The sequence below is a fragment of the Hemicordylus capensis genome, chromosome 3 (assembly GCF_027244095.1).
Source record: "Hemicordylus capensis ecotype Gifberg chromosome 3, rHemCap1.1.pri, whole genome shotgun sequence".
NCBI lineage: Eukaryota > Metazoa > Chordata > Lepidosauria > Squamata > Cordylidae > Hemicordylus > Hemicordylus capensis.
The window spans coordinates 197,465,339-197,486,082 of record NC_069659.1 but is presented as its reverse complement, the minus strand read 5'-3'; the positions used below and the strand labels follow the sequence as shown (position 1 = coordinate 197,486,082).

Sequence of the window (20,744 nt, the reverse complement as noted above, 5' to 3'; positions counted from 1 at the left end):
CTGGTTTGGACCTTCAAAGCCCTTAGTGGTTGGGCCCTGAATATCTGAGGGACCACCTCTTCCCAAGGGTTTCTGCCCGCTTGACAAGGTCATCAGAGAGGGCTCTGCTCCACATGACAACAGTGAGGGAGGCGTGGCTGTCATGCACGAGGGACAGAGCGCTCAGACTTTGCCCCCAGACTGTGGAATTCTCTCCCAGTGGTCATCCTTTCCTCATTCTCCATCAGTTTTTAGAAAGCAAGTGAAATATTGATTTTTTAAAACCCAGGCTTTTATATAAGTGTTATTTTTGATGCTGCTTCTCTGTATTTTATGGTCTCATTGTGTAGGGTTTTTTACATGTTTCATTAGGTTTGTAATTTTATATTCCAATTTAATATTTTAATTGTGTAATTGTTTTATAGTTTAGATTGCTTTAAATGTTTTGTAAACTGTCTTGAGATTGTTTTAGTGAAAGGCGGTATAGAAATCTAACATTAAATTAAAAAAAGATAGGATGCTGTTTTATTCCTCCATCTACAGTACAGAGGCACTTCCATGCCTGTGTAATGTTTCTATTTTACTAAGGAATTAACAGGGGAATGTTGTGCTGATCTTATGGTTGAGATCTTGCTGCTTTGTTTTGCTTCTGCCTGAAACTAAAATAATTAACTCTTGCAGTAGTAGTAATGTCTAGAGTCCATCATTCATTGTAAACACAGGACACAATGTAATTTTGTTTTTGTATTCCCTCCCCGCACCCAACATAATTTTGTTCTGCAGTAAAACAGAACAATTTTGGAGATGAATTTAATGCTGCTGATCAGCCCCTCTCAAAAGAGTGCAAAGGTGCATGGTGGAATCTTGTGGTGGAAATGGTATTCAGCTGTCAGATTGGAATGGACATTCCATGCTCCCTTATTTTCTGATTACAATTTCTGCCTCTGTGTATGATTCTCTGTGTTTGAAGCGTTCTCTTTTCTAGCATACCTGTAGTTAACAGGGCTATATATTAAGGCTGTGTAAAAGAATAGTGGTCAGTGATTTCACTGCTTGGGTTGGCTTTTGAGTCTTGAGCAGAGTGGAGTTGGCATTGGAAGCTGATTTGAAATTATTGTTGCATATATAACCCAGTGTTTAGGAATGCTGCAGAACTGGTTTGTTCTTATTCTTTGTACTTTTATTTCCTAAAGGAGTTTTGATGAGTGGTTAGGACACAGCTTGGGAACAAGGAATGACTCGCCTATAAAATCTGAATTATGCTTGCCTCCTTCACAGAGATGTTGAGACTTAATTAATATTTGTACAATGTGATCCTTAGATAAGTAAAATTAAAGAGCAAAATATGTACTAGATGCTTATATCAAACTTATGTTGATGGTTTTTCTTGTTATTTTCATGTTATTCCAATAGGAAAGCATGGGCCTAATGTCAAGATAGGTAATTGATGGCCGACCAAACTCAGTTTCCAAATGCTTTCCTGCATGTCCCCGATGTGTGTACGTGAGTGTAGCCACAAGTATCTCCCTTCCATGCGCAAACACTTCATGCTATATGGAGACACTAGCAAAGGGATCTTTAACTATCTCTCCTCAGTGGTGGCTGGTCAGTAAGGCTGTGTCCCTCACCCCCAAACAACAACAAACATGCTAGTAAAAGTTCAGATTTACCAGCAGCCAGGGAATCCTCCAGCACAGGAAGCTTCCTCCAGCCCATCCTCCCCTGCCTGTAACTCTTGTTTTGGTCTTACTAGCTGGAATAGCTGCTACTCGAGCTGCTCCAGCCAATCTGATTCCTAGGGGGCTCCTTCTGGCACTGCCCCCAGGACAAACTAAAATACTGGGTAAAAATTATACTTCCTGGTTACTTCATAGAGTACATTTTTAATATGTATTTCCCCTTCTTCCTGGGGGTAGTGCCAGGAGGAGCCCCCTAGGAATCAGATTGACTGGAGCAGCTTGAGTAGCAGCTGTCCCAGCCAGTAAGACCAAAAGAGGAAGTTTCAGCAGGGAAGGATGGGCTGGAGGAAACTCCCTGCTCTGGAGGATTCCCTGGCTGCTGGTAAGTCTGATTTTTTTACTAACTTGTTTGTTTGGTGTGAGGGGAAATGCAGTCCCTACTTCTTGCCTTCTGTCCCTCTTTCTGCCTTTCCCCCTTCCTTTTCTGCTTTTCTCCCTGCTTTTTGCCCTGGCTCTTCTGCCTCCACCCTGCTCCATAAAGCTTTTCTGTTTTCTCCTTTTCCCCACTTTTCTGCTTTCTCCCCCTTTCTATTTTCATCCAGCCTGGCAGGCTTGGACAAATACCCAGGTCCTCTGGCATGGAGGAAAGGGTGTCTGTGTGGGGGGGGTAGGCTTCTGCTGTGGTGATCAGGTTCTCCCATGCACCTCCCTCCAGTGCCCACCAGCTGCTACTGTTGTGTGAAAAGCAAGGGAAGCTTTAGCAAAACCCTCCCTTCCTGCTGATCTGGGGTCTAATGGCTAAAGTAGGGTTGCCATATTCAAGTTTCCCAAATCTGGGTGGTTAATTTGCATATTATGTAAATTAAGCAACAACTAATTTGCATTTATTTATTTATTTTACGTTTATTTCCCACTCTTCCTCCGAGGAGCTCAGAGTGGTACATGCTTATTTTTATCCTCAAAACAACCCTGTGAGGTAGGTAAGGCTGAGCGATACATGACTTGCAGAGTCAGTCAGGTTTTATGATAGTGCATATGAGGCTACAGATTTAGTTTGCTGATCAATCAAGAATCTTAGCCCCGTCTTTGACTTTCTCCTGAGAAGCAGCCCAATCTTAGATGTAATGTGCTTACCGAGAAGGTAAACCCGCTCTAGTCGGTGGAGCTCAGCCCCGCTGCTCAGAACCACAGCTTTCCAGACCAAGCTTCCTACATCCTCCTACTTCTACCAGCCGCAGCCACTGACCCGGTCTTATGCATAGTGACAAAGCTCACTCCCCTGAGAAGAAGCAAGATGCTGAAAAGGTAGTGGGGAGGAAAGCAGGCTGAGTCTCCGGAGCCAAATACTTTCAAGTAAATGCCACTGTATTTCATGGTGTTCCTTCCTCCCAGGAAAGCATGTATTAGCATTGCAAGTTAAAGCCTGATCCTATGCTCACGTATTTGGGCCTAAGTCCCATTGAATTTAGTGAGACTTGCTTCTGCGAAGGCAGCCAGATACCTAATCTCCCAAGCCAGAAACCCACCGAGTGAAATGTGAAAGGAAGAAAAACTGAGAGAGGAGAGTATGCAAGGGGACTGGAGGCGGCAGGGAAAGGTATGGTTGCGGACATGAAATAGCCAAGTCTTCTCCTTCACCTTCCATTCCCTCCTCCAGCCTAAAGTACTTAAAACCTTAAGTACTGCAGGCTCCAGAAGGCGTTCCCCTATCTTATTGGGTGTGCCGCGATTGGCTCCGCTCTTCCGACAACCACCTGGATGGCTGCTGCCTGGAGGTTCATTATTTATTTGCTCTTCTGGTAAACTACCGGCAGTTCAGGCAGCTAGATGTATATGGAGGAGTTTAGGCCTTAAGTATTGTTTTGATCCTTTTCAGCATGCAAAGCTTACATTATGTATGGATGAACCCGGATTTGAAGATTGGGCAGAAACCTTTCTATTGGGCCAATTGGGCAGCTTCTAATATTATTACTTTAGATCAGTTAATTACCTCAGAAGAAGTTTTTAAATCTTTTGATGCTTTGAGAAATGAATTTAATATCCCTTCGAATGCCAGTTGGCAATATACAATTAAGGCACCTTGTCACACAGTTATTTGGACATGACGCACTTGCTGCTTCAGAAACTCTATCATTAATACTGGATTTGGAACACCTACCAGAACAAGCTAAACCTACAGTTTCATTGTATTTAAAACTTAAAGCAAAAGATAACGTTGATACTGATTATATTCGTGTATTGTGGAATCAGGATCTTGAATAAACCATTACAGTAGACCAATGGTTAATAGCATTAAGGATAATGAAATGATCATATATAGATCTTAACTTGAGACTGTTTAGCAAAAACCTTTGTTTCGCTCTTACTGGACTCCTGAGAGGATGTTCAGAAAGGGCTGAGTTCAGAATGCAGTATGCTGGAGATGTAATATTTATGAGGAGACATTTTCACATATGGTTTGGTCATGCCCAATTATAGCATCTTTTTGGGATGAAGTCCGTAAAATTGTAAATAAGACACTGCAATTATCATTGTGTTTTAAAGACAGCTATGTTCTCCTGGGATATATTCCCAGGATATATGCTATATGAAGCTTAACATTTTATCAACAACTATGGATTCTTCGCGCTTGGGGAGTGGCCAAAAAGATTATAAATCAACATTGGAAAAGCAGATTTGCTCCAGAACTTCAGCTTTGGACTGCTGAAATGTGTTCATTATCCACATTTGAATTGGGTTTTTTTTTGCCGTTTAGGCAAAGAAGAAGAGTTTCAAGCTATATGGTCAAAATTTAATGAATTGTATGTGCTTTAGAAGGTGATTACATATATATGCATTGTTTGTTGGGTTTTTTCCTTTCCTTTCCTTTCTTTTCTTTTCTCTTTTTTATTTCTTTTTTATTTTAAAAAGCTTTTATGTAAATGTTTCATTCTTGGGAGTGTCTTGGACTGTAATGTCCATTCTTTAAAATAAAATGTTTAAAAAAAAAAAAAAAAGGAAAAGGGGAGTGTGCTGCATGCAGCAGCTGCTACTGGGAAATGAAGGGGCTTGGGCAGGCGCTGCCAGCCCTGCTCCTTCCCGGAGCAGCTCATGAGAAGCTGACGCACAGCACACAGAAGCAGCTGCGTAGCAGGGAGCAGGTTGCCTTCTCAGCTCCCAGTCAGCTGCAGAGGAATCTGAGCAAATCAGGCTCCACATCTATCCATATATTTAATTCTCTTATGGCCAACTGAGGAGAGAACCACATGGGGGTGTGGGGATGTTTGGCAAGCCCTGCCCCTGCTGCAGCCACGACCAGTGAAAATGCAGGGGCGGAGCCGCTGCTCGGTGCCTGGACAGACCACGGGCTTAGGAGGCGACGTGGCAGCAGCACAGCTGCCCCCAAATGGCTGGCTGGCAGGCAGGGAGGAAGGGAGCTGTATGGCAGGCAAAGCCCTGCCGCCCGGAGGAGGCCGCCAACAGGCTTGGGAGGAGGCACTGTGGCGGTGGGGGGGGGGGAAGAAGTGGCCTGGCAGGGAGGGGGGAGAAGCCTTGCTGGCCTCAAGAGAAGCCCAGCTGGCAGGCAAAGCCCCACCGGCCTTAGGAGAGAGGAGGCAGGAGGCGGCGGCGGCTGGCCCGGGTTGAGGAGGCAGCTGTTGCTGGGCCGGCCAGCCACCCGAGAAGAGGGCACGGGTTGAGGAAGTTGCTGTTGCCAGGTTCACCTGTGGGCCGAGGAGAAGCGGCTGCTGCCGGGCCAGCCAGCAGGCCAAAGGGGAGTTGCCACTGGCGGGCCGGGGAGGAGGACTGAGTTGTGGGGGGGGGAGCGAGCGAGAGGATTGTGGGAGGGAGCACGAGTGAAAGGGTTGGGGGGGGCAGAGAGTGTGAGCGAGAGGGTTGTGGGGGCAGAGAGTGCGAGTGAGAAGGTTGTGAGGGAGAGAGTTATGGGGGGAAGACAGACAGAGAGAGCAAGTTGTGGGGGGGAGAGAGAGTGAGTTGTGGGAGGAGGGGAGAATGCCACAGGCTCAGTGTACTACCGCACAGATGCTCTGTGTGGGTTCAGGTAGTTTTAAATTAGAGGGGAATATGGGTGATTTCAGTAGGCAGGTGGAGGAACCAAATTTCGGATGCTGCCTGAAATTTCGGGCCACATGGCAACCCTAGGCTAAAGAAACCTTTTAATATTCATTAGAAAGGCATCCATTGGTTAAAATTTAACTTTTCTATTAGATATGTTACTCTGTAATTATGAGCCATAGTTTGCCTTGCATCTGCTCTTGGTATTCTCAGTTTCTGGATCATGTTCAAGAAGATGGTTGGCCAGAGAATGCACACTGTCAGGAATGCCAAATAGATTATTCATAGAATGTTCTTTGCTGTGATTTTGCCGTTATATCTTCAAATGATATTTCTGTAATGATCTTTCCATTGTTCATCCATGTTGAATTAGGAATTCCCTAACATTGAGAATGTGTGTCTCTCACCCACTAATCTCTGATTAGCACGTCCTCTTCTTTGTGGCTTTTTCAAATTTTATTTGCAGACTCCTTGCACATTTTGTACTATCTGCATTTTAAAAATGTTTGGCTTCAGGTGGCAGCAACACTTTGAAATAAAATAAAACTCAGAAGAGAATCTCAGTCTCAATCACAATTATGTTCTGTGCCTACCATTTCTTCCATGATAAGCAAGAATGTAGGACTGTTATCCCTAATACAAAGTGGACAATTGTCAATGCTTACTCAGTCCCAGATATCTGGTCCAAAATCTTTTGAATCTTTTAGGAGTCTATGTGTATTGAGATACTGTAACCTCTTATGTGTGGCTTATTAAAATATTAAAGTTTTCCTATTGTACTAGTTATTCCAAGCTTTCTATTAGAGAAATATCTACAGAACTGACTGCAGTGGTTTGATTTTGATGGAGGTTTTGTTTGTTAGGTTTTGACTCCATTCCCAAGTTTCTGGTAGGAGGTGAGGCAATGCTGATCTTGGCAAAAGAGAACAAAACCAAGTGAGTAATTAAGTGACGCAAGGCTTTGATTATTTCTCTCTCTCTCTCCCTCCCTCTCTCAAACTTCCTGGCACAGCTAGGCATTCCACTTGCAAGAGAAGGCGCAGTCGAAGAAATCACTCCACTTCTGCGCAGGAAGTTAAAAGAACTTTAGGAAGACCTTTTCTGCTACAGTTAAAAGATATTATTCTGGAATCTCTTCTCTGCTCGACTTGTAAGAAGCAAGATTGCCTGTATCAGAATTTCAGCGAGAAAACATCAACAAGCAGCAGCAAGAGCTTTGGTTTTTACTTTTGCTTTCCTGCTCTTTTCCTCATTGAGTTTTGCTCATCAGTCTGAGAAGCTTACAAAAGAACGACAAGAAGTTATTTTGCTTTTTCTTGACCATTTTGGACTCCTGTTATTTGCAGAAATTGTCCACTGAATTAAGTTTTTTAGATTAAAGGATGGCACTGCAGCACAACTGTCTTTGAAAGGTCATGTATCGATTTTATTCATTTTGTGCCTTTTCAGATGCTAAGGCAGGTGTTTTCCTCCATGAACTGTAATTTTGTTCCTGTATCATTGGCTGAATTTGAAGAAAAATATAATGTACATGTAACCTCATGAAATATTCTGGAGCAATCTGGGGAGAGAATTTTAATGTTGCACAACCTATTTCTGATTTTGAATCAAGGAAAATACCTTTTTATAATAATATGCAGGTATAAAACTAACTATACACTCCAGTTCTAAATGTAAAAGATGTCTTGGAAGCGAAATTATTTTTCTGTGGGACGGGGCAGCGTTCAAGGAATGTTCACACCACGTAATACAACATCTATAGCACCTAGCAAAGGTCTCAGCAATGAGCCCGGACAGAATAGCTGCTTCCTGAATAGTGCGTTACAGGTAAGCAAGAATGTGTGCCTGTGCTTTATACATAATTTTCTATTTCCCCCCTCTTATGACCAAGACGCTATTTGAAAGCAACTGCACAGCAAAGTAACATCATAGAACTGTTGGACCTTGTTGTAACTGTATTCTCTCCCAGTCCAATTACAAGAGTTCCTAGTATAATAACATGTTCCATATTTAAGATTTAAACCCTAGTATCTATATCAAAAATTGCTACAATTTTAAAGTTACATAGTTTAAAATTGCAGTTGGTCAAATCTCTTTATTTGTAACCCTTTCTATTTTTATGTAGGACTAATCAGACAGAAAAGTATATGTGAATCTGCTCTGCCATTTCAACACTTTCTCTTTTTTATTTATGGTATAACAGAAAAGAAATGTTTCCTTTTTTGTATGAGTTCATTAATCACAATTAAATATTTTAAAGTCAGAGCAAATATTACTTGGAAGCCACGTGTGGTGTCAAGACTGTCAGCAAGGGGTTTGTATTTGAATTTGGTTCAGATTTTTTTTATGCACCACTTTTCAGATAAGCTGAATAATGAGACCTGGAATTTACTAAATTCTAGTTAGTAAGTTGAATTCTATTAAAGGCAGCCATTGTGTACTTGTTTATAGTTCTTTGCATTAACTGAACAGTATGTTCAGTAGGAGTTTGTCAAATGCTGTACCTATTATTCTAGCTTTATTGAAATGAATGTTATAGCATTTGGGCCAATCACTTGCTTGAAGATTTTTTTATTTTAATTTTTTTTAAAAAATTACATCCTGCCTTTCACTTAAGAAGTTTCAAGATATATCAGCCTTAGATATAGAACCAGGAAAGACACCAAGCTGATTTTGCTAATATTTGAGATTGTTAGTACAGTAGCAAGAGCAGCCGGTAGAATGACAACATGGTGTGTGTCAGAGACATATCATGATGTTGATTGGGAACAGAAATATACTAAGACTATCTTGTGCAAATGTGGTTGTTGCCACAGTTGCTTTATTTCTATAAATAGTCATATCACCTTTGGTGTGTCATTTAATATAGGATGGATGTTGCATTGGAATTTGTTGCACAAGAAGTTCAAGGCTAAATAATGGGTACAAAACAGCAGCTTGCTGACTGTACTGAATGGAACTGCAGTCTTGTGGTTTTTAGTGGTCAGCCTGGTCTTGACAAAAAGCACAGGCTTCCTGAGTATGTGACTAGCTCATTGTCAAAAATGAAGTTGCTCTGATGCTGGGCAGGTATCTGCTTTTTGTTTTCTTAAACAAGTCTAGAAAGTGTTTATACTTCTAGCTCCTCATTTCCTATGGTCACTCCTTTAGAACTGGAGAAATTTTATTTAGTAACAAATACCTGGAACTTTTTTTTACCAGAGTTAAACTCTGAGATTCTACTTCAGACGTAATTGGTAGATTGGAGGTAACGATATAAGAGGTTTGGTGTACCTTCCCACAGTGAGAGGCACTCAGTGTATTGCTGTTGTTATATTTCCTCCATTGATTGTTGTAATTATATTTTCTGTCTCTTAAATGTGAAACATTATTTCTAAAGGTTAACAGGCAGTAAGGGGGTAAGGCATTAAACTTCAATACTAGGAGTTTACAGCAGCTGAGAAAATGTGTTCATAAGCAAATTATAGGGTCATTAAGTGAGTGGCACACCTAGGTCCAGAATCAGTCTGTACCTAGAGGGCTTCAGAGCCCCCCCACCTGTGAGGCCCCCCCCCAATTCCCCCCCAAATAAAATATATCTCACCCCACAGCTGCTCCTGCCTCCTGGGGAGCCTCCAAATGATATGGGGGGGGTGCTTGCCAGAGCTCTGCTGCTATGCCATCACTGGCCCACACCCGCTGTTGCCCCATACCCGCCACTCCGATATTTCCCAACTTCACTGCTGGGGGTGGGAAGTGAGCAGAGCAGTCCATCCCCCATGGTGTTGGGGGGCTTCTCCCTGGTCTGCACGCGGACTTCTCCTCACTCCCTGGCCAGGGTGCGGGCTTACAGTTTGAGTATGGAGAGCGTAGTGTGCCGTGATGTGACAGCACACAACATTCTCCATACTCAAACTGCACAGGCACACCAGCCAGAGAGAAGCCCGTGCACTGGCTGGGGAGTGGGGAGAAGCCTGCGTGCTACTGCCACAGGGGGTGGCCTGCTCTACTCAGCTCACCCCCCACTACCTTGGTGGTGAAGATGGGAAATATTTGTGCAGTGGCGGGTGTGGGGTGGGTGCGGGTAGCAGCATCGTGTGGCAGCAGTGGCATCGTGGCAGGACTCTGGCAAGGCCCCCCCAGATCATTTGGAGGCTTGGCAGGAGGCCACAGACCTGGTCCCCAAAGTCCATGGCTAAGTATGCCTCTGCATTAGGTTATACATTCTAGAAGGACTTTCATCTTCTAGTTAGTGAGTAAAATTACAAAAGTCCATAATTGGTTAGATCCTGTTAAAATACTTAAGTAATTTTTAAAAGGCTCTTTTTTTTTTTTACAGATACATTCAAATATGAACCTGGTATTATTAATTGCTAAACTTCTAAACAATCTAATTAGTTTTGTAATTTACAACCAAAGTACATTATTTCTTGTTTACACAGTCAGACAGGTGTTATTGACTGGTTTGTTTTATCCAGACATCAAGCCCTTCCCAAGGACCTAGGATGGCTGAATTTTATTATCAATATTGTTGTTATTATAATAGATATAATCTCAACATTTATTATAGATATCATCGCAAAACATAGGCTGTTCCCAGTAAAGTTGTTTTTTGTAGTTGGCTGATGGTGATTTCTGTGGCACCTATGGTACTGAGGTGCTCTTCAAGTTGTTTTGGAGTAAATTATTATTATTAATAATAATAATAATAATAATTCAGCTTCTATACCGCCCTTCCAAAAATGGCTCAGGGCGGTTTACACAGAGAAATAATAAATAAATAAGATGGCTCCCAGTCCCCAAAGGGCTCACAATCTAAAAAGAAACATAAGATAGACACCAGCAACAGTCACTGGATTTACTGTGCTGGGGGTGGATAGGATAAATCCTCTGCAACGTTTAGAAAAACAGATATTCCAATAAGTAATAAAAAAATCCAACTTCAAAACAACTTTTTCTCAGTTCCTACCTTCTCCAAACAAGAATATAACAACAACCCTGCTGGATCAGACCAAGGGTTCATTCAGTCCAACATACTGCTTCCCACAGTGGTTAAACAGATGCCTCTGGGAAGCCCACAAGCAAGATATGACGGCAATTGACCTCCTTAGCTCTTTCTTTGCAGCACCTGGTAATCTGTCACTTACCCCTAATCATTGCCTTTTTTTCTACACCAAAAAGCCCAAATACTTTACTTCTTTCTTGTCTGGAAGGTACTCCAACCCTCTCTTTTGGTTGCCATTTTCAGCACCTTTTCCAGTCCTATGCTGCCCTTTTTTGAGATAGGCTGACTAGTTCTGTATATAGTATTTCAAATATGGCTACACCATAGATTTGTATAAAGACATGTTTTTGGCAGTTTTATTGTCAGTGTCTATCATGGAATTCCATGTATTATTCATTGCAAGGGCCAGAAGCCAGTGGTGGCTCCCATTGACCCTAATTTTTTAAAATTTATTATTTATTTTGTTTTTTTACACTTATATCCTGCTCTTCCTCCAAGGAGCCCAGCTCAGTGTACTACATAGTTAAGTTTCTCCTCACAAGCACCCTGTGAAGTAGGTTAGGCTGAGAGAGAAGTGACTGGCCTAGAGTCACCCAGCAAGTATCATGGCTGAATGGGGATTTGAACTTGGGGCTGGCTCTTAAATTTATTTAGTTAGTTAGTTAGTGCATTTTTATACCACCCTAACCCAAGGTCTCAGGGCAGTTAAATGTGGCTCCCTAACTGTTTGTTAGTGCAAACAACAAACTGTGCAAAGCTTAAGTGGAATACTCCACACAGCCCCCCAAGACAGGGCACATGTGACTGTTCATTCATCTTAAAGGCCACCCCCACACAGTGGGGCAAGCACAGCACTATGCCAAAGTGAGCATTTGGGAAATGATACTTGCGTTGAGCATGTTTTTTCAAAGTAGCCCACACTTGAAAAATAGTGAGAATATCCTACAAACACCAAAATACAAATTCCCAAATATTGTATATCTCTGAAAAGAAGCATTATAAAAATTATATACAATTTGTATTTTTGTGTGATATATGGTTTTTATGATTATTTTATAAATCCCCACCCTAGACATGCAATTGGATATGTTGTATATAATTGTAGGATACTGTATCTGAACAGTATACTGTATTTGAATTTGGTGACCTATATTCCACCTTGCATATCAGTGGATTCTTTATAATACATTGTGGCCAGTTTCCACAATGGGTCTTTCAGTGGTCTTTCCAGTCATTGTTCCTATGATATGAGAAGCTCTTAAGGATGTTCTAGAAACCAACTTGCAAATGCCACTATCTGTGTTACTATATATTAAGAATTCTCAAACTTCTCTTTAGTTTGTTCTGTTAAAATGTATCATGCAATCCTGGATTTCTTACTTCCATTTATAAATCCCTTTTCTCCCAATTTTATCAAGAGATACATTTTGGGTTAAAGATAGGTACAAAAAGGTAAGTGAAAAACAAAATCTCAAAAGTAGATTAATCTTGAAGATACGTAGATATTTTTTGACAAATTGCCTAATTTTAGCCAATATTTTTTATCTATGACTTTCTGAAGTTGATTAATTAAAACAAAAAGTAAAACTTGTTCTGCTTTACTTTACAGGTTCTCTGGCACCTTGATATTTTTCGACGCAGTTTTCGACAACTTACAACACACAAATGCATGGGAGATTCCTGTATATTTTGTGCTCTCAAAGTAAGCAACACAGTGACTTCACTTTGTATGTGGGGCGTGGGGGTAGGGACTCCTAGTTAACTTGGGTAAATCAATTAAAATATCAGATCAAAAGACAAACCTGTATAAAATGTTCCTAGAAGAGACAATGACATTGCAGCAGCAGTATTTTATAACTTCATAGCGCGTGACCGAACCTGTACACCTTGAATAGTATACAGTTTGGGTTATTTCAATTCAGAAGCTGCCTAATTGAACTGGGGGGAAATAGTTTAAGACAGCACAAGTTCCCAGATAGCAGAAATAAGAGCCTGAATTTTATTTTATTTTGTATCTCAACATTGAAAGAAAACAGTCAAGGCTGTGAAATGTCATTGAAGTACATGGTGTGGTGGGTGCGGGGGGAGTTGCCTTTCTCTTTTAATCCGCCCAATCAATGGGGTCAAATTTTAAACACTGATATAGACACTGAAAGACATTCTTGTTAATCTTCTTAAAGCAGTTTCATCCATGATGTTTATTGCCGGTACCTAAGACTCAAGGGTGGCAGAGTGGATCTCATGCAATTCAGGATGCAGGTCTGGTGAGGAGACAAGTGATAGGCTGGAAGGTGAGGAGACAAGTGATAGGCTGGAACTGAAGGGCAGGGTGACAAAAACAGGGGGCTTGGAAGGGAAGCAAAAGCAGGAGGCCAAGGCAGAAACCTGGGAGCTGACTACAGAGGAGCTCTCAGTGTATAACTGTAGCACCAATAAATTCCTGACTGATACTAGGGAGCTCTGTTAAGTTATCCAGTATTGGCTTATAAATACAGAAGGCCCCAGCTCCTCCTGTGGGTTTTGGTTCAGGACTCATATTGGGGTTTGGCACCTCCTCCTCCCCCCCCCCACAAGTGGGCCCATTGGAATGGATGCCTCAGGAAATCAGGCAGTTGCTCCTCCCCCCAGTTCTAGACCTCTGACCTGACCTGGTGCCACTGTTCTTGAGTCTCAGAGATGATGACGATTGGCCCAAAGCAGGGCCAGAGATCCAGACTGGAGTGTGAACCTCCCTTAGATCTCGTGCTCCTCAGGAAGAACCTCCATGGGAGGGACACGCTCTAGTTGGCTCTGAAGGACTGACGTCACTACTGGACCTGGTTAATGCTAGACACTCTTGAAGGGTCTGAATCCTCCCCCACTCTAGAGGAGTCTTTTTCAGGCATGACTGGATTCTGACAGTTACTGTAAAATGAAAAACAAGTAGTTCTAAGTAGAACTAGTGGAGCCTAATTCATTCTATTAACATGTTAACTCTTATCTAGGACCCCCTCCCGTGTGCTGTGAATTTGGTATTTATTCGTTTATCTATTTATTTATCTATCTATCTATTTATTTATTACCATTTTATATCCCGCTCTTCCTCCAAGGAGCCCAGCTCAGTGTACTACATACTTAAGTTTCTCCTCACAACAACCCTGTGAAGTAGGTTAGGCTGAGAGAGAAGTGACTGGCCCAGAGTCACCCAGCAAGTATCATGGCCGAATGGGGATTTGAACTCGGGTCTCCCCAGTCCTAGTCCAGCACTCTAACAACTACACCACGCTGGCTCTTTTTTTAATCTTTGTTTTGTATCTGCCTGTCAGCACAAGGATTACAAAGGGGTCTTATCTATACTCTTGAGTAGCTGCCATCTTGAAACAAAATGGCAGACTGACAAAAACGGGGGGAGGACCCTGGGGTCCCTGAGCACTGCTTGCATGTGCTGTGAATTTTGGTTTGTCTGGATGGTAAACACAGAAGTTATTAAAAGGACATGCACATGATGGTCTCATAAGCCTTCTTCCCTTCAGAAAGTAGGTTAATAATGAAATACAGTATGGTCTCTTTATATTAGGAGGAGCAGCTTTTGTTGATTTAAACTTAAAAATTCTATCTTGTTTCCTTCAGTAATCTCAAAAACATCTGTTCTGAAGTAATAATGCAAATTTAGATATGACAGTAAATTGGAAGAGAATTATTCAGCATAGATAGATATAGATATAGATGTAATGGATTGATTACTCTGAATGCATGTGCACACACACTGCCTTGATACTGCCCCCAGAACAAAACTCATTCTGCACAGAGATGGAAAAAATTGGCACGGTGTCTTTTCTTAAATTTTTCCTCCAGGATAACTGTAGGTAACACACTGAAATGTGCTACAGCATTTTGCTCTACTCTCTACAGTATTTTGGCACTAAACAATTAATTACCCAAAATGACATGCCTGGGAATAGAGCTCTGCTCAATTTGACTATCCATGTTGGCAATTCATTGCCTAAGGGATGGTTTAGCACACTCCTATCCCAGCACTACTCAGGCATCTGGCTGATGTTATGTGTTTATGGTTACAAATAAAACTGGGGAAAACCCGACTAGAGAAGTAAAATGGTCAAATGTAGAATGGACCAGGGGATTCTGATTAAGCATGCCTTGGTTTTTATTATGTGGGCTGTAGACTGAAACAATGTGCAAATATGTTTCTGATTATATGGAATAAGGAATAATCTTTCAAAAGAAGTGATTGTCATTTTTAAGAATCTTTAATTTGGCAAGCCCAAATTAGTCAATATGTTAATGCTGCGTAAGTTATCCCTGCTGCATATGTTAATGCTGCATAAGTTATCCCATAGTATTGCTAGTCAACTGTTGGTTAAACATCTTCATGCTTGACATATGCATTTCACATTCCTATCATGGGTGGATGTAGGGATGTAAATATAATTGAGGACTTCATGCCAGGCCTTCTAAGAGTACCCTTGCCAGTCTCTGCTCGTGCCCCTGTGAAGCATCAGAGTTAAAAGTCCAGGCTTTGGCTCTGAGCCCATTAAAGGAGGTTTGTGGTGCAAATATCACCCATAATTTGAAGCCTAGGTGGCCGATGGCTGTACTTGCGTGCTACTCTGCCAGAGATTCTTCCTGGCAACAACAACAAAACCCCAGCAAGTATATGCGAGCTTCAGCAGTATCAAGACATGGATAAGCTCCAAAACAGGCTGGAACTAAGGTGTCTGATTCTGGAACAGGCAGATAAAGGGATCCAGTGGCAGATTATTTGATAAGACAGGCTGGAGTCCTCTTCTGGAACTGAAAGACAAGGATGTGCTGATGGCTGGGTGCTGAGTCAAGCAGACAAGACTCAGAAAGGACCAGAAGTGGAGGAGAGGAGAGCTGGTCTTGTGGTAGCAAGCATGACTTGTCCCATTAGCTAAGCAGGGTCCACCCTGGTTGCATTTGAATGGGAGTCCACATGTGAGCACTATAAGATATTCCCCACAGGAGATGGAGCCACCCTGGGAAGAGCAGAAGGTTTCAAGTTCCCTCCCTGGCTTCTCCAAGATAGGGCTGAGAAAGATTCCTGCCTGCAACCTTGGAGAAGCCGCTGCCAGTCTGTGTAGACAACTCTGAGCTAGATGGACCTATGGTCTGACTCAGTATTCAGCAACTTCCTGTGTTCCTAAGAGGGGAAAAGAAAGGAAAAGAGGGAGATAATAGGATGTACTCTGCTCCAGAGCTGAAAGTCACTGTCGTACAATATCGAGATGTGAGTGTATATTATAAAAACAGTTTGTTTTCCAAGCTGCACTTTGGTCACATTTAGATGAAAACTTAGTGAAGTGCTTCTACTTGTGGACTGTAACTAAAACTTCTCCAGAAGGAAATCTGTTTTATTGTGAATACTCCACTTGGTGATATAAATCTCCCATTATGCAATAACTAATTAATGCTTTGCTGCTTAGATGCGTGCATCAGAGTTGGATGTTTGGTTCAAAACACTAGCTTCAATCCGGTACCTGTCATACCTGTTTACTGGTCACATAAAACATGCTCATCTTGCAGCTTTAATAATCTGAGCTATAATCTTGAATCTTTGATTTGGAAAACAATTGTGAATGGTTGTGGTTCAAGGTACCTCCTTTCTTTCAAGTCAGCTGTCTTAGTGACTGTAGGATGTAGCAGTGCCGCCTTGACACTAGAACAGTTTTCTGATCTATTATTCATGTTGATGTCTTCGGTACACAGTTCTTGCTTTCTTTATTCATCTAATGCATCGCTTTGGTTTGGAGTTTGTTTATCTCTGCTTGTGGAAAGGGAGGGCTGATGTTGGTCCACAGTACTAAGCATGCCACAAAGAGTTTGTTTGCCTTCCAGGGATTGTAGTGCCAGGATGTAGGACAGAGGGTGTTTTGTTGTTGGTGGAGAAGAATGTGGCATTGATTTGTTGGTTCTAATAGAGCCTCTGTATTAGAAGTTGTTAAATATGTAACAAAGGCAGGAAGAATTAACTTTCTAGTCAGGATGTTTTCGAATATAAAAGCTGAGCCACACAATATTTGGATTGACATTGGGGACTCACAAAAAAGTATTCTTCAGGTTTTGGTAGGTATGTCCCACAGAATACATTATGCACACTTAAATACATCAACTTATACCATCAAAACTCTGTTTTGGTTTCTGAAGGTCTTCCAAGGCCATCTTATTCTCCCCGCTCCCCCCACTAAAATGTCCACTTGCAGTCATGAGGGCTAAACACTCTCTCTTCTATGTAACATTTTATCATATATTCCATATAATCCATTGGTAAATGGCACGTTCCATGCTGGGGTCATTAAAATACAAATCACAATTTTTTCTCCATTTATAGAGGCACCTTTTACCATGGTGATTCTCTTTATTTAGAAGGGGGAGAGTAACTGGCTCTATCGACCCCCAGCACAGTACTTCCAGTGACTGTTGCTGGTGTCTATCTTATGTTTCTTTTAGATTGTGAGCCCTTTGGGGACTGGGATCCATCTTATTTATTTATTATTTCTCTGTGTAAACCACCCTGAGCCATTTTTGGAAGGGCGGTATAGAAATTGAAGAAGAAGAAGAAGAAGAAGAAGAAGAAGAAGAAGTAGTAGTAGTAGTAGTAGTAGTAGTAGTAGTAGTAGTAGTAAGCTACTTAATTACTGGATTAATAGACACCTTCCCCTTCAGCTCAGGTGTCTGTTAAAGCCTAACTTCCTCTTCCTGTTATCATGGGCATCCACAGGAACTTTTCCAGGGCAGGGAGCAAATTATAAACATACAAATAAAAGCAACTAACTAAATAAAACAACATATAAATAAAAGCAAAAACATATAAATAAAAGCAATAAATAATGCTCCACATTAACCTGGCCATGAATCTGGAGGGAGGGCACCTGCATTCTGTGTTGATGCCCATGCCTGTTGCCTTCAGCAGTCATCTGCAGGAACACTTGCCATCTTGAGAAAAAGCAAACAAAATGACTATGTTGTTTGTATACCATTGGCTTATTTTCTATATGCAGTATAGTCATTATTAGATGAATTTCTATTTTGCCTTTTGCTTCTTAATCCCAAGGATTTTCTATCTCTGTGTTCATGACATTCTGCAGCAAAATTGTTTTGTCCTTCTAGCACCCTTCCCTGCTTGTTGGTTTTGTAATTTCTTTGTTAATAATGGTCTGACTCGGAGATTGTTGAAGCTGCACAGAGATGTTAATATATCACCTTTCAGCTAAAAAAAGAAAAGAATTCTCAGACTGGTTTACATAACAAAATAAAATTAAAAGGTATTTGCCATGTCTCGAAGATGCTCAGAATCAAAAAAGATAAACAAGGGGAGACTCTGGCAAGAGTCACTGGAGAGGCGCGTACTGGATTGAATGTGGACAGCTGTTCTTCCCCTGCTGAATGTAAGGGACTTTGAAAGGTGCCTCTTTGCCCAATTACCTGGTGATATCACTGTTGTGAGTAGCAATGGACAAATTTACTCCACTGGAATTTGAAAATGAATGTAATTTGTTAACTTAATCAAAGGAAAACTTGGTTGAAGCTTGTCCTATAATCTGGGCTTTGGCGTTTTTCTCATTTTTTAGCACATGCATGTTCCTGGAGTTTTTCTTGGGTATGTGCATGTTATAGCTGTTGTCAAAATGGTAACACAACATTACTTTCCCTCTCCTATGTCTCATTATGTCATCATATGCAGAACACACTAGTCTCTGACTGCTGTCACATTTTTTTTGTTATAACTCTGACATAAATATGGATCTGCAGGCAGAGGTGACTACGAGGGAACAGCTGGCAAAAGCAGCTGCTAGTTGGGAAAAGGTGTCTCCTTGACTGCAGGAAGAGCTCAGTCCTCTTGAGAGCAGGAGTTGCAGGGGCAGAGAGTATTGTATTCATGCAGTTTTGTTGGTTCAAATATTGCCCCTCTAGCCCATACCTTAGCACCAATGCCATATTCCCAGTTCCCCACAGCCTGATCAGTTAAGTAGCAACATTCACTGTCTTACCCTACCAACTGTAGCACAATCATATGCATGTTTATTCAGAAGTAAATTCTACTGTGTTGAGTGCAGTTTAATTCCAGGTAGTCCTGCATCAGATTGCAGCCTTAGCCTCTTGTTATCCCCCTACTTGCCATGTAAGTATGGTAATATATGCACTGTGTTATTTCGCTCCCAAATGGGGCCATGCGGCTCCATATGGGAGGAAGATCAGCTCGTGCTGGGTTGGCAGCATGGCTGGAATGGTTCTCCCTGCCTTTAAAGGCAGGGAAAGTCGCTCCAGCCTGTGCTGCTAAACACAGTGTGGGCTGATCTCCCTTCCAAACAGGGCCGTGCAGCCCCATTTGGGAGGAAGACCATGCCCCGCCCCGTACCTGACGTCAGATGCGGGTGCGTATCTAGCCGGGCCCCTGCATCTGACGTCAGATGCAGGGGTGGGGCAAGGAGGCCGCAGCCAAACATGGGCCGCCACCAGCCTCCCTCCTCTTCTCCAGCTGTTGAACCAGCAAAAGGCTGGTGCCAGCTTAAGAGTTTATGTAGCCAGTGAGAGCCACTTCTCTTGCTGGATCTTCAGTTCACTCCTACACCAAAGGAGGCACTGAAATCTGCCTCCCCCTCCTTCCAAGAAGGCCCATCAAGATAGAGGGCCCAAGCAGCCAAGTAAGCATTCAGCCTTCAGATCTGGAGCTCTGCTTGGACTGGCATGACCTCTGCTTCTGGGGATCTGAGGGAGATGGAGAAAATTCTGAGGAAAGGACAAGAGCCCCACTGGGCAGGGTCAGCTGTGTTCCAGGGTTTTTCTGAGAGTCGACTAAGGATCTCAGACTACAATGGGCTCCTCCTTCACCGTCTGATTGGATCTCCTCCAAGTCAGTGTTTGGGTGGACCCCAACAGAAGGATATGTACATGGCACTGTGTACTTAAAAGTTAAAATAAACTACATCTGAACCTGTGCCAACACAGTAGAACCCACCAAAGTTTGTGTCTGCTTAGTCATGCTAGCCCTTACAGACTATGTAGGTCCAATTAATGTTGCTTTAATTACAAAAATGGTAAGAATTTCAGTGCATTGTGGTCAGGGTTCTTAATACAAATGGAAATTATGAGCAGCATAGGTTTGTATAAAAAACAGGAGTTCTGACAGCATCACTAGTTATGAATAGCAGCAGGTCAAATGTTGGGCCTACAAATCACAGATTTGCAGGGTGATGCTTTGAGAAATTAATTATAATGACATATGAATACAAGTTTTAATTCTAAATAGCATATTTTGGTTAATTCAGATGCGTTCTGAAGCAATAGTGTTTATAAAACAATGCTACTTAAATATGTAATCTATATAATTCTTAGTTTCCTTTTTAGTTTTCATTTTAAAATTTTATTGGTTTTTACAATATCTTAACAATCCAATTACATTTAATTAAGTAAATATTGACTTCCCGCTTACTGATTTAAAATTCACTGCATGTTCTACTTTAAAAGAAAATTATTATAAGATGATGTACAGGTGGTATTTGACACCGAAAAAATTAGCATTAATGTATAAAAATGTTCCAAACAAATGTTGGAAATGTGGACGATGTGAAGGAACCTTTTTTCATATGTGGTGGTCTTGCGGGAAGGCAAAGGCCTTTTGGGATATGATATATAATGAGTTGAAGAAAAATTTTTAAAGGACATTTCCTAAGAGGCCAGAATCCTCCCTGCTGAGAATAACTCAAGGAGAGTTCTCCAGAACTCAGAAACTTAACATTTTTAATGTATGCAACCATCGTGGCTAGAATAGTGTATGCGCAGAAATGGAAAGATAATAAAATGCCCTCAAAAGAAGACTGGTTGATAAAATTTTTTGAATATGTGGAGATGGCAAAACTTACAGCACTCATAAGGGATTAAAACTTGAAATGTTTCAAAGAAGATTGGGAACCATTCTTACTTTACTTAAAGAACTCTTTTTCCAATATGGACCTTTCAGCAGGGTTTGAAATTTAGTAACAAAAGCAGGGTAGGGTGAAATCGAATTTGCAATGTGGAGTATATATGTT

At 41.6% G+C, this 20,744-nt stretch overlaps 1 protein-coding gene across 16 annotated transcripts in view; it reads left to right on the top strand.

The window, feature by feature from the left end:
* USP54 (ubiquitin specific peptidase 54) overlaps window positions 1-20,744 on the top strand; it is a 188,222-nt gene that overhangs the window by 63,198 nt on the left and 104,280 nt on the right. For 12 of the 16 annotated variants that reach the window (XM_053306834.1, XM_053306836.1, XM_053306838.1 and 9 more), the window contains exons 2-3: window positions 6,724-7,538; window positions 12,305-12,397. In XM_053306834.1, coding sequence (XP_053162809.1) covers window positions 7,392-7,538; window positions 12,305-12,397 — 240 coding nt within the window. In that variant the 5' untranslated portion in view covers window positions 6,724-7,391. Of the gene's footprint in view, window positions 1-6,723; window positions 7,539-12,304; window positions 12,398-12,875; window positions 12,987-20,744 lie in introns of those variants that run through there. The other 4 variants (XM_053306831.1, XM_053306833.1, XM_053306835.1 and 1 more) reach the window with 2 other exon arrangements.